Raw genomic sequence first — 13,175 nt, forward strand, 5'->3', positions numbered from 1 at the left:
AAGGCCCTGCAACACATTTTCTTCAAACCCGAGAGGCACAGAAGTAGGATTTCATAAGTTACGTTACTGAAAAACTTTTTTAAAAGGGGCTAGTATGAACAGAGCTTAAAGAATGCAATTTTTACTTTCCTCATTTCCCTGAAACTATTCATCTTGGCTGGGTTGGCGCCAATAGTGCCCCGTCCATACCTGCCAGCCTGTGAAATTTATAATTCATAAATATATATAAAATACATAAATACATAAAATAAAAAAAAATTATAAATACATAAAGATATAAAGTGTGCTCTGAGCACACATATTTTGTAATACATGCACACCTTGTTACGATGATTTACCTTTAGAAGCAGCACACAAGCAGTATCAAAGAGGAGACTTGACAACATTCCTTCCTCATCAGCGACATTGTCAGTGATTTTATCATTAAATTAAATTAAATTATGGGGTTTTACGTGCCAAAACCACTTTCTGATTATGAGGCACGCCGTAGTGGAGGACTCCGGAAATTTCGACCATGTGGGGTTCTTTAACGTGCACCTAAATCTAAGTACACATGTGTTTTCGCATTTCGCCCCCATCGAAATGCGGCCGCCGTGGCTGGGATTTGATCCCGCGACCTTGTGCTCAGCAGCCTAACACCATAGCGACTCAGCAACCATGGCGGGTTGACTTTATCATCAATTCTGCTGCTGCCGATTTCAACTGCTTCAGGAACTTGTCTGAATAAACTTGCTCGAAGCTGACGCCTGTCTGGTAATGGTGTCTTGCACTGCTGCAAGAGGGCTATGCAGGTGCCATCACAATATCTTTTTACCATCGATTTTTTGCAATTTTGCTCTATCTCGTACCGCTAATCAGCCTTAAAATTTTTGCAAGAACAGATTTCAGTTTTCATAAAACTTTATGCAACATTTGTAAAGTCATGAAAGCAACCAAAATTCACAAACTTTAAAAAAAACTTGGGATAGCTGGTAGGTATGCCTATCACTACTTTCTTTTTTTTCTTCCCATGGTGCAGTAATGATAACCTTTCAATGTTGGCTTCTGACAAAAGTGGCCAAGAGTGACAAAGGAGCAGTGACATGACTGCTGGGATGCGTCGCAGCTACTGCTTTTAAACAAAAAATCTGGAAAAGCTCAGAAATCTGTGTGCCAAGATAGATAACTATAGATAACTGCACCCTAAATAAAGCCATTGGTGACATACTTGGGAATGTTTAAGCACAGTGATAGACAGGGACATGTAAATGGACATACATAATTGCTTTGTGTGCGTCCACTTGCTTGTAGTACCAATCCGTCACTGTGCTTGAACATGTGCCTTGGCAAGCACGAACCTTGAAGCTTGTAATCACTAATGTTGCAAAAGAAAAAAAAGAAAGTGGAATGAGTGCAAGTGTTATTTTGTGCAAGAGTAGGTTTTCCACCAGGGTGTCATATCAAACCTGATCCCGAACCAATATTACTGGAACATGCCTGTTATATATATATATATATGTAACGGTTACTGGTTCGGCATGAAACAGTTAAAGCATAAGGGCAACAACAGCTGCTCAATAGATAGCGTAATTCTTCGAATAACTACCACTTCAGTTGGTGCATCCCGCAAGCAGATTGTTACGACTCGCAAGTTACGTAGTGTGCGAGAATGGGGATAAGTGATTGGTATGTGCAGGTAACTATGGCTATCTCGGCAGACACTTGCATTTCTGAACTTGGTTATGCCAGTTGTTTCCCGCAGCTGAAAATGTCTTGTGGGGCTTCGCTCCTACTTTGGCTGTTGGGTCAACTCGTTACTAAAACCAGATAAATTCAATAAACATGAAAGCGGAAAAGACAACGTCCTCAAGGAGGAAAAATCTACAAGTTTAGCTGCATGGCTTATTGTAACCATAACACTGCAGATGCCAAAGAATGCTGTCACCTTCTCTGTGTGCAATGACCGCGACTGAACAGCAAGTGAAATCTGCTTTGTTGCGTGTCATGGTTCAATGCACGTTTAGCGCCTCGCCAAGCAAAGTACAAATGGTTCACTCTAGTACAACGCTCTTCGAGTTGCACAAATTATTTGCGGGGCACAATCTGCAGGGCACAATCTGCCCCACACACACACACAAGCCAACTTGACATGGCGTCAGCCCGAAGTCATCGCAACGCCAGCAATGCAAGCAGCAGCCACTCGGTCTAGACTTGACGGCACCACGGCATGCCTCCCACCTCCTATCTGTTTCTCTTGTGCTTCTCTTTTCCCTCCTGAAATTGCGTCCAGTCTTCCTGCCGGCACGGCACGACGCCGGGTGTTTAATAGGAAAGGACGGGGGAAGCCTCGCTGGGGACCACGAAGCGTTGGGTGCCTTGCGAGCAGCTGTATAAGCGCTCACCCTTGTGACAGAGGTCAGATGCGGCCAGACCTTAGTCTTGGCGACATTATGAGGAGCGACGGAGATAGACACCGAATCGAGTGCCCCGTTTGGCTGCTTCAGTTGTTGCTTCTGCACACCACGTGGCTGACCATTCTTTCCCCATCTCATTTCTCCGCAACGTGCATGCTGCCTGGACTTGAGCATTGGCGCTGTCTCTTTCACTTTGATGTTATGGCTGTAAACTGGCCGGGCTGCGTACCTGTACTTGTGGCAGTTTACATCACTATTGCTACACCTGTTGGATCTGTGAAGCATCTGGTTCTTCAAAATGCTCAGTGTCGAGCGCGACCTTCGAGCATAGCGAGGCGAGCAGCATTTTCAGCAGTGCTTTCGTGTATCCTAGTTTAGGCATCACATTACTCCGGATTTTTCTACGTGGAATTTAGGCGCCATCCTATTTCGCTTACGAGGAAATCTTGGCCAGCACAGTCCACAGCGTCGGGCGAAAATTTGTAAAATTGAGTGAATTGACTTCATTCACTCACTTAAGCTATTTCTATGGTGTTTCTTTTCTTTCTTTTATTTCTCGGATCATTTCGGGTAAACCTTATTTTTCGGTGAGGTAATTCCAAGGATGTGCTGCATGCTCCAATATGCTCATTTGTTGTTGTTTTGTGGACATTCTGGTGCACAGAAAATAAGTAGCTTTGATGTATGTTTGAGTCTTGTTTAGGTCATATTACTTGAAGATTGTCACTTATGTTTACGATTCCTGTGCATGTCCTGTACTTTATTCGTCTTGTTAACGTCTTAATTTTTCTATGCACTAACAGCAAAGTTATTTTAATGTCTACAATGTTATATAGCTAAATTGCAGTGTGCCATCTCAATTTATGAAGAAAAATCATTCGGTTGTGACCATGGGATTTTGCTTTTAAATACCAAATTCTGCACTGGTTCACTGTAGCGAACTGTTATATATTTTTATTTCTTAGCACTGAAACTGAACCGGTACTGAACTGGAATAAATCACAGTGCACTAAACCTTAATCAAAACCGAAGTTTTTTTGTTTTTTTTTCGGTTCAACACCCTGCTATCCACTTCATGCAGCAGAACATAGTTGAACCTTGATATAATGAACAAGGATATAATGAATTACGAGATACATTGTAAATGTGAAATCTTTTTCGCCAACATCAGCACAGAAAGTACACTTATAATTAAACATTTGTGCTAGATGGAACTTCATTACGATGACCTTTGATTAATATCTGACTCGCATGTTCACGGCAATGTTGCCTACAAATCTGGAATCTTTTCTTACTGTGTCCAAAAAGTGTTTCAGTGCCCCTTTAATATAAAGTCCAATGATATTAGAATTGCATTGTCCAAAATGTGCTGCAAAATACACTCATGCGACTAGGGAGAAAGCTTTGTCTCAGGAGCTCCCATGCTTAAACGCATAAGAATGCAAAATTTATTTTGTATAGCACTACTAAACTCCATCCACTACACATATACTACCTTTATTTGAATATAAGGCAAAATTTTTTCCCCAGAATCTTAAGCCTCGAAGTCACCCCCCCCCCCCCCCCCTACGCCTTATATGGAGTCTGATAGATTCAGTTACTGTTTTAATATGGCGGCAGCAATGTTACATTTCCAGTGATCCTGATTTTAGACTGCAGCACAAGCTGTTGCAACACATAGGTAAACCTTGGCAGGTTAATCAGTACTGTACTTTTGCACATACAGCCTGCACGGAGAATTTAAATTTACTTAAGACATGGGGTGTGGGTTATATTCATGGCAGAGTGTGCTGTGCTACCGTGAAGCCACACCTCGAGGTACAACTTGCATCCGACACCTCGAGGCACGAATTTGCACCCATGCCGATCATTCCAAGGGCTTCCGATTATATTCAGCATTTCAGGCAGTCCTCGTAGAGTTTGACTAATCCGTCGGCTACTCTATATTGTAGTCTATCGATTAGTGTGCACAGTTCTCTTTCTTGGGTCCCCCAACTGCATCTTCGCCTTATTTATTTACAATACCACCAGTCTCAATATGAGACTGGTAGTATTGGTCATTTGTCAGTTATCGCACCATGCGGATATTTTTGCTAGTGTGTGATTGAGCAGGGCATCATCCTCATGATTACATATTTCTCTCTGTATTATGCTGTCGTTTACAAAGAGTTAAAGTCAATGTTATTTGTAATGTCATTGATAAAAATAAAAATAACAGCAAACTTGTTACTGAGCCCTATCGGACCGCTGACGTAACAGGCACAGGAGCTGATTGGGTGTTTTTGATGACGACAAATCGCGATAGGTGAGATGAGTTTTTTATCCATGCAGTAATGGGTCCATTGCCAATCACAGCTGTAATTTGGGCAGTTAGTTTGGTATGGCACACACAATCAAATGCTTTATTAAAATCTACTAAAAGTAGGTCAGTTCGATTATGATTATTAATACTTAAAGCAAGATCACGTACCAGCCCTGTTAGCTGAGTGACTGTTGAAAAACCTCTCCTAAAACCATGTTGGACATCAAATAGAATGTTTTCTTCGAAATACTGTGTGGTTAAGTGCTTGAGAATAATGCGTTCCAAAATTTTAAATGATGTGCTGGTAAGTAAAATTGGTCTGTAGTTAGGTGGTATGCTGGTGTCCCCTGACTTATGAATCAGTCCAATTTTTGCAATTTTCCAATCTTCAGCTAGGTCTGACATCAAAAGTGACTTGCGGTAAATAAGGTCAAGATATTTACTATTACATTCAGTATATCTTTTCAAGAACTCATTCGGGATGTTATCGGGACCATTTGCTTTCTTTAAGTGTAGCTCAAGTAACTGCTTAAATATTCCAGAGCCGTTTATTGTTAATGCATCAATCGAATAAATATGAGAAATTCATCACTATACATTTCAGAGCAGCTGGAAATGCCCCTGTCGACTAGTGAATGTACCACGACACCTGCACTGTGTACACAATTTGATTAAACAGGCCCATCTCACCATCAATGTAGTAGCATAGGCTAGGATACAACCGAACTGTTCTCACTGGCTCAAATCACCACTCTGTTAAGCTACGATAGAGCAAGCAGGTCTTGCATGAGAGCAAGGCCTTCTCGGGCTTAGTGAAAATCCCCATCACCGGTGAGCAGTAAAACAACTCACACGTGGCAATACACGAATGTAGCCGATCAAGTGGCTGCCACCAGCTGAAACAAACGCACAGACGCACACGACAGTGCCATAATGTGTTTAATTTCAATCGAGGCTGACGGAGGGCCGTTCTTCAAGCGTCAGCGTCTCCTTCGGGAACAGCTGAAGCTCTTTCAAGGTCTTGTTGCCGTCTACCTCCGACAGCTGCAAACACATCAGAGAAGCACCAGTCATCACACCACCTACAACTCTAGCAGGCTCGCCAGTGCAAAAATTAAAAAATAATGAAACGCCTGGCAGAGAGAGCATGTCCTTATTAAAACTGAACTGTTTTGAAAACTATCCACAAAAGCTGTTTGGTCTCCTCAAGCATTCGTCAGATCATCAGCTAGCTCTATTTTTGGATTGATACATGGAAAAAATGATGTGAGTCGCTGGAAAGAGGGTTGTGATGGTTTAAGAGATACACCTAATGCCTATCAAATCAATGGCCTTCGAAATTCTCAAACTCTAGTGAGTTGAAGAAGTTGTATTGCTGCAACGTAACAAACATGATTGCTGTTGAAATGCTTCAGTAATGTGACACCACGTGCTTGTAGCACCACCTTTGAAATGTGACAGCTGCCTGTCCCTGAAAGCAACCACCTATGAAAATCATTCCAAACACGTACTACAAGAGCCCATTTGAATTGCTGTACGATTCTTAAATGTCACACTAAATCACACCATATTTGGTTAGGCTATTGCCGTGTTTGCACATTCTATGCGGAATGTTGTTGCATTCCTTTGAGCGATCCAGCAACATGATGTTCTACGTTGCAGCATTTTTCATGGTGCGAGACAGGCATTCATTGGTGCTGCGAGGAAAAATTTTTACAAGGAAAACAGTTTCTTGTTCTTCTTCTTCAGATGCCTTGCTTAAGTGTGGCACACTGCTAGTGTAAGCACACTGTTGACGAGGGCCCCACAACCACCGCTCGAAGGCCTTTGAGATTTCGATAGAGTTCCACACAAACTCCACTGAAATAAGATGCTATTGACTCAACGGCCATTAAAAAAATGCTTATGTCAGCAGGGCCTACTTTGCCACTGAATCGATGGGCGATTGGTTCAAGGGCCTCCAAGAGGTCCGTGCGACTCCAATGTAATTCTCTTCGAAGTGCATGGGTTCAGATCCCACCACTGCGTTCATGCCACATAACCGAGAAATATGATGGACTGTATGGTTCTAGGACGGATATTTACATTAGTCCCAAGAACTTCATAGTCCTAACAATGGCTGTGAGAACAGCCGGTTGTTGCAGAGAACGCACACTCATGCACACTAGCTTTTTTTTCAGGGTCACAAAAAGAAAAATGCATGCAAAGCAATTTGAAGCAAGATGAACATACAGCAGCAAATTCATTCTTAGGCATAGGCTATTCATGCCATTAGAAATAATTGTTAGTTGAGTACCTCCTATTTAAAATATACAACAAGCTTTGTCCTGTGAATATGTTTAAAAATATTGTGTCTTGCATGGTGTTCACAGTGGAGAAAAAAAAATGGTTGAAGTGAAACAATACGGATCAAGTAGCCACCTCTGGTGCTGCTAATACGCTTGTCCTCATATTGTCAGAATTTGAATAAATAAAGCGAAAGTATGAATTAAGATCCGTGCATGTCCGTACCAACTATGGTGCAGTAAGCATTTAGCCCCAATAAAATTTTGACTAAAATGGTTGAAGCAGCTCAAAAGAAGCCTCAAGTGATGTGGGTAACAGAACTATGGTAATGACGCTTGGGGGGGGGGGGGGGGTGAGAAATTCAGAGCATAACCCAGGACGACCCACAAAGAAGAGACGAGACAAGCACTGATGCTCCATCAGCGCCAGTGCTTGTCTTGTCTCTTCTTTGTGGGTTGCTCTGGGTTTTGTGCTGAATTTTTCACCTTCAAAATACCATGTACTAACTAGCCCCAACCGAAGTTTTACTTTATTGGGGGGGAAGCAGAGTGCCCCCCCCCCCCCCCGTAGTCAGCACTTCTGGATTGAAGGCCACGAAATGCTTCATGAATGAACAAACCATCTCACTGAACAACAGATTCCTCTGCAATGAATTTCAGAAATGCATATTGCTTTCAAGTAAGCAAAATGATCCTATAATCACTTTTGTGGATACCATTCCATTTTTATGCTGGGATATAGTGCATGTTTGAGCAGCTCCAATTATCCAAAATATAATACAGTCAACTCTGGTTACAACGGACCCTGATAATTTGACAAAAGATGTCCGTTTTATCCGGGGGTCCGTAATATCCGAAACGTCTCACTTCCGAAACTATTGTTGCAATGTTGAACTTTATTGCAAAGAGTGAGTGACGAATGTCTAAAGTAAAAAACAAACAAAAAAATTCACAGTTTCACCCAAAAGGTGAAGCATTGATTGCTATAGCAAGTTAGCAGACAGCCATACGAAGTAAGTATAGTACTCTTATCGGCCCTATCAACTTGTAGACATTCGCTCATTAACTAAATTGACAAGCATGGTGTCAGCGCTCAAAGCAAACACGAACACGTCACACTGAATGACCGCAGGCACTCAGTGTCACAACGCCGGTGTGAGAGAACACAGCAGCAGCAGCGAGTGAAGTGACATTTGTCTTGTTTATCGCTTCAACGCAAAATGAGCCCCAAGAGCATACAGCACGCACAAAGCTACGAGCCGCCGGCACACCTAGACTCTGCCTTCGATGCAGACCGCTCTCAAGATACGGCCAGGCGACTGCGCCCACCTGCCACATGCGCAGTTGCAGCCAGAGTAGAATGCCGACCCTTGCTTCCCTCCCCCCAGTGCATCGCAACGCTAAGATGGCGATCTTCCTCTTCGCTTCCGTCCCTTTCACGTGGGCGAAACTGAGCCGCATCTACCCTCAAATGCTTTCGATCGCACACACAATGTAGAGCGCGCAGCTATGGTGTTATCACCCTTGGACTTTATACGGAACCTCACGGCAACGACGACACTGACGGCAGAAATGTGCTTGGAGTGTCCACATAATTTTAACTGCAATAAAGTTAAGCATTTGATTGCAATATGTACTTCATTTGGAAGTGCAATGTACAAACTACAAAGAAGGTAATTCCATATATTACTTCAGTTTGATAATCGCCTCATTAAATATCTAATAAGACATATTAGTACTATATTATGCTCGTAAGATTTCTTTGTAGCCATCAGTAGAAAAAGATGAGTGTTACCGCATCTAGACTAGAGCTGTTGCTAACTAGTGAATGTGGTGAAATGGTATATTTATAATGTTTTGTCTACTCCAGAACTTTAAAAAAAAAAGGAAAAAAGAAAAGAAAGCTACATAGACACCAGGAATTAGATCCATGCATTCTGTGTGTGGGAGGCAGAGACGTTACCACTACACCAACATTCAACTAGAGATGGCAGCTTTCTGACGGACCTTTTGACACATTTGGGGGGACACGGGTCTTGAAATCGCGAAATATGGTCAAAAATGGCAATTTTCAAGAACTGCGTTTTTGAAGTATTTAATGTCCCAACTATGCCTCTACAAAATATTATGGCTCAATACCTACTCGAAGGATAAAAAAAAAACGGCTATTTAGAAACGTTGGTGAGCCGAAATTGAACGCCAAGCGCGAAGGTTTGCCTCATTTTCAAGCTGCCGTAGCTCCACACGACGCGAACCGATCGGCGCCATCTTGGTCTCGTTTGAAAGGTGGTTTCCCGCTCTCCATCCTGGCACCCCTCGGCACGCTGTAGACCCTCGTGCAGCGGAGCGATCGGCACCCGTTCTCAACCGGGAAATCGTCACGAGACAGCCGCTGATTGGGTGAAACGGGCGCCTCCTCGAGGCGCAGCCTTCTGATTGGCCGTGACGCATGCTTCGCCTGCCGCGGCCCAGCGGCCGCGTTGTTCGACTCCTTCAGGGGTAGCACACTCTCAAGTTCAACAAATGACCACAGAGGGCGAAAAAATTGACCGCGCGCTGCTGCTAACAAAACCAGCGTAGCAGAATCACTTCGGGATGCTTACGTTAGTTTTAACATTTCCCGGTAGAGGCGTCGTAATAAGCGCAATTTTATCTTACAAACTTTCTCTTACAACTACCGAAGCATTTTTGTTACATTAAAAACGGCAAAATTATCATCGCTAATTAGATATTGTACTCTTTGTTAGTAAGTTTATTGTTTCTTCATCATTATAAACGCAAATAGCATTCAGCATCATCGATCTTTCACGTGACCTCTGGCCGGGATTTAAAATTTTTACCGGTATGTTCGAGTGCACGGCGGCAGATTCATTCGTTCGTACACTCAGACTGCTTGCTTCTTTGTTTCTAAAACTAATTTCTTGCGCTTCGATGTCTCGCGTTATTTAACTTAAGGTGAAGTTACGTGTTTGCAAGCGGACATGTAAGCCCGGAAGTTGGGTTTCGGTCGTGAGCCATTCGGAACACGTCTGCATCGAAACGGGAGCTGGATTTTGCTGCGACTGACAACGGCAATAACAGTGAATCCTTTAACACCGCTGCTTGAATCGTTATATAATATCCGTCTCATTACCTTCCAGGCGGGCACAAGTTAATGAACTAGATCCTGCATTACATATGGGCAGTCAGGATCTCAGGTGCTGTTTCCTAAATAAACCTTTACTTGCAAGGCTGTCGTTCTCCACACACAACCAGGAAAGAACGAGCAATATCGGAACGCGCGCCTCATTTTTCATCTTATTGTAGCCGTGGTCGTAGGTGACTGAGTAGCCTTATCAATATACATATTAAACTGTTTTTTTTCCGAGTCCGCCGGCAACTTCTTTCGTCCACAAAACAGAATAATCCTTTGGTAAAATGAAGTGAAAGTACAGAATTTAATGTATTAAACAGTTTCAAGCATGATAATTCACCCATATTTCGTACTTGTTGGTTCCAAATGTTCTTGCTGTTCAGTTTGGTTTACCGTGGGGCATTTATTTTTGCAGTAGTGAAGCGGTGCATCAAATTGTGCAAAAAAATAATGCATCAGTTCTAATAGCTTCATGACTTTCATGCATTTGCTTGTGGAACCAGCAGTGTGATCTTTTCTAGTGTATAAATGAATGCACAAATATTCTCATTGGTGATCTTAATAATACTTAAGCTGTTGACATGCATTGTAGTTAGGCAGACATCAATTTTATGGACAATAGAAATATTTATTTAACATGCTGCTTAAGCACCCTAGAACAGACAGTGTACATTTGCATGTGTTCTGTAGTCGCAAACCATTACAATATACTGTATTTACTCGCATAATGATCGCACTCGCGTTATGATCGCACCCCTGAATTTTGTCGTCAAAATTCGATTTTTTTTATTTCCCGTGTAATGATCGCACCCCGAACTTGCCGCAGCGATATGTCGTGTGCCAAGTCTAGCTAATAATGATCGCGCTTACCATCTGTCGAATGCTACGTGAACGACTCGTCTGCACGCACCAAACATTCTTAAGTAGATGCCTCATTTCATTACTTTCATCACTTTCCGCACTTCCATGACAAAAAGAGGTACAACCAAACTTGCCTTTATTATGGGTAGGCTTTACAATGGTTGTGGTCAACAAAAACAAAAAAGGCGGCATTTCACCTGCACTCGTGAGCACGCAACAAATCGCGCGCGGCAATGATAGTAGCCATGTTTACACTGATACGTTAAAACTGTACCCTATTCATACGTCGACACTTGTTAACACAGCTAAGATATTCGCCCACCCTTAGCGGAAACGTGCCGTGTTAGGATAGTAGTGAAGACAGATGCCGCAGTTTCCGCAGGACGCCGGCCATGCGTTTCTGTCACTGGCAGCTAAGCGCGCCCATCTGTTTCTGTCCCCTCAAAGTGGACATGGCTACGTTATTGCCGCAAACTTGCCGATATTAACGATATTATTCATCACTGATACGGAAGAAACTGTTTCAATGCACGTAATGTACTCCCAAGAAGAAAAAAAAATAGCGTTCGCCGCGTTCGACTTGCTCCACTGGCCGCCATTTTTTTTTGGTGTCCCGCACCCGCATCCTGCAGCCAACGCGGGACGAAAAAATTTTTTTTTTGCGGGAAATTTAACTTGCGTAATAATCGCACCCCTGAATTTGCGTCAATTTTTCTGACAAAAAAGTGCGATCATTATGCGAGTAAATACAGTATATGTCACACCTTCTTGCATTTCATATTGCAAAATTTTGCTTTTTCAATTTCTGATTCAGTCAAAATTTCTGTTCCGGACATGCAAAAATGAGGACGGCACCAGTATAAAGCAGCACACTCCACACACTAAACAGAAGCTGCTGCCTGCTACGACAAGGTCATTGTGTGGACGTTGGCTACTACTACAAGGTAAACAACACATGGTTCAAAAATAAATATGTTTGATATATGCTGTATTGGCTTGCTGTTTGCAGCAGATATAAATGTTTGTTCATATTTATGGTTCAGTATAATTGGTTCGAACATAAAAGAAAACACACATGAGTTTGGCTAATCTGTGCTATGTCTCGTGTCACCGTTCTGCCCCAACAGAGTCTATGCCAAGCACATCTTGGTCATCGCAGGAGCTCCTATCTGCGCCAACAGGAAGGGGCTGGAGCCGAATTTGCAAGGCTTTTACACCAAGAGCAAAGAAGCGCATGCAGAAGAATATGGATGAGATATCAAGTCTGCAGAGGACTGTTTCAAGACTGAAAAGAGCTTCAGCCACCATTTGACCAGCACGGACATTTGGCTGAGTCATCCAGGTAACTCAAAAGGACTTTCTAAAAATTCTTCGTCTTCAGATGCACCTGCAACATCTGACCAAGCACGGACGACGCTGGCCAAAAGATTGAGTTCCGTCAGTTTGCCCTTAATCAGCTTCCTAGCCACGTCAATTCTGTTTGTGCCAAGAGTAATTTTTCTTCTATAAATGCAAGCTTTTTCATTGCCCATTTTTGTTAGAGATCATTCATCCTCATCCAAACATAAAGGTCAACTGATTCTTCGTTGATACTTAATACCAGTCACTGTCTAGTAGCCTAACATATCTGTAGCAGTATGTTCTAGTGTACGTTGTCATGCACAATTCCTCTCCTGAAATAGCTGATGCAGCATCGGCATGTGTCTTGCATTAACCTATGCACCATGTGCTATGCACCATTTTACTTTTCTTGATGTTTTCAAAGCCTTCAATGCTTGCAGAGCAGAGTGGCTTCTCTCTTGAATGCAAGCTTTCTCATTTTCCATATTCCTAGTCTCGTTGATGATTGCTCTTCCTCGATAGCCTGGGTCTTTGTGCAAGCTACACTGAATGATTGATTGCAAAATATGGTTTTGCTGCCACACTTGGTTGTGGTCGCCGTGTTACATTTCTCGGATGTGGGAGCCCGGTCAGTTGCATTGGTAAGCAGTCTCTCGAGGTAAGCATTTGCTCCTGCAGTCCGCACAGCGACATAGACTCCCAGTATACACGCACCGTAACTGGTGCTCCTGTTCGTTGTTTCCTGCTGCAGCCATGGGCAAATTGTACTTGTGGCTTACCTCAGCCATGATTTGCTCAGAACGGAGACCAGCATATGTGCTTACATGGTTCAAAGTGTATGAAGTTGATAGCCATATGGG

General features: G+C 42.8%; 1 protein-coding gene across 1 annotated transcript in view; it reads right to left on the reverse strand.

The window, feature by feature from the left end:
* Nucleotides 1-5,617: 5,617 nt before the first annotated feature.
* LOC126517851 (FAS-associated factor 1-like) overlaps nt 5,618-13,175 on the reverse strand; it is a 62,038-nt gene continuing 54,480 nt past the window's right edge. The window contains exon 18 of the mRNA XM_050167661.3: nt 5,618-5,739. Within this exon, the coding sequence (XP_050023618.1) occupies nt 5,641-5,739 (99 nt within the window). The 3' untranslated portion in view covers nt 5,618-5,640. The remainder of the gene's footprint in view (nt 5,740-13,175) is intronic.

Source organism: Dermacentor andersoni, chromosome 11 (assembly GCF_023375885.2).
Source record: "Dermacentor andersoni chromosome 11, qqDerAnde1_hic_scaffold, whole genome shotgun sequence".
Classification (NCBI taxonomy): Eukaryota; Metazoa; Arthropoda; class Arachnida; order Ixodida; family Ixodidae; genus Dermacentor; species Dermacentor andersoni.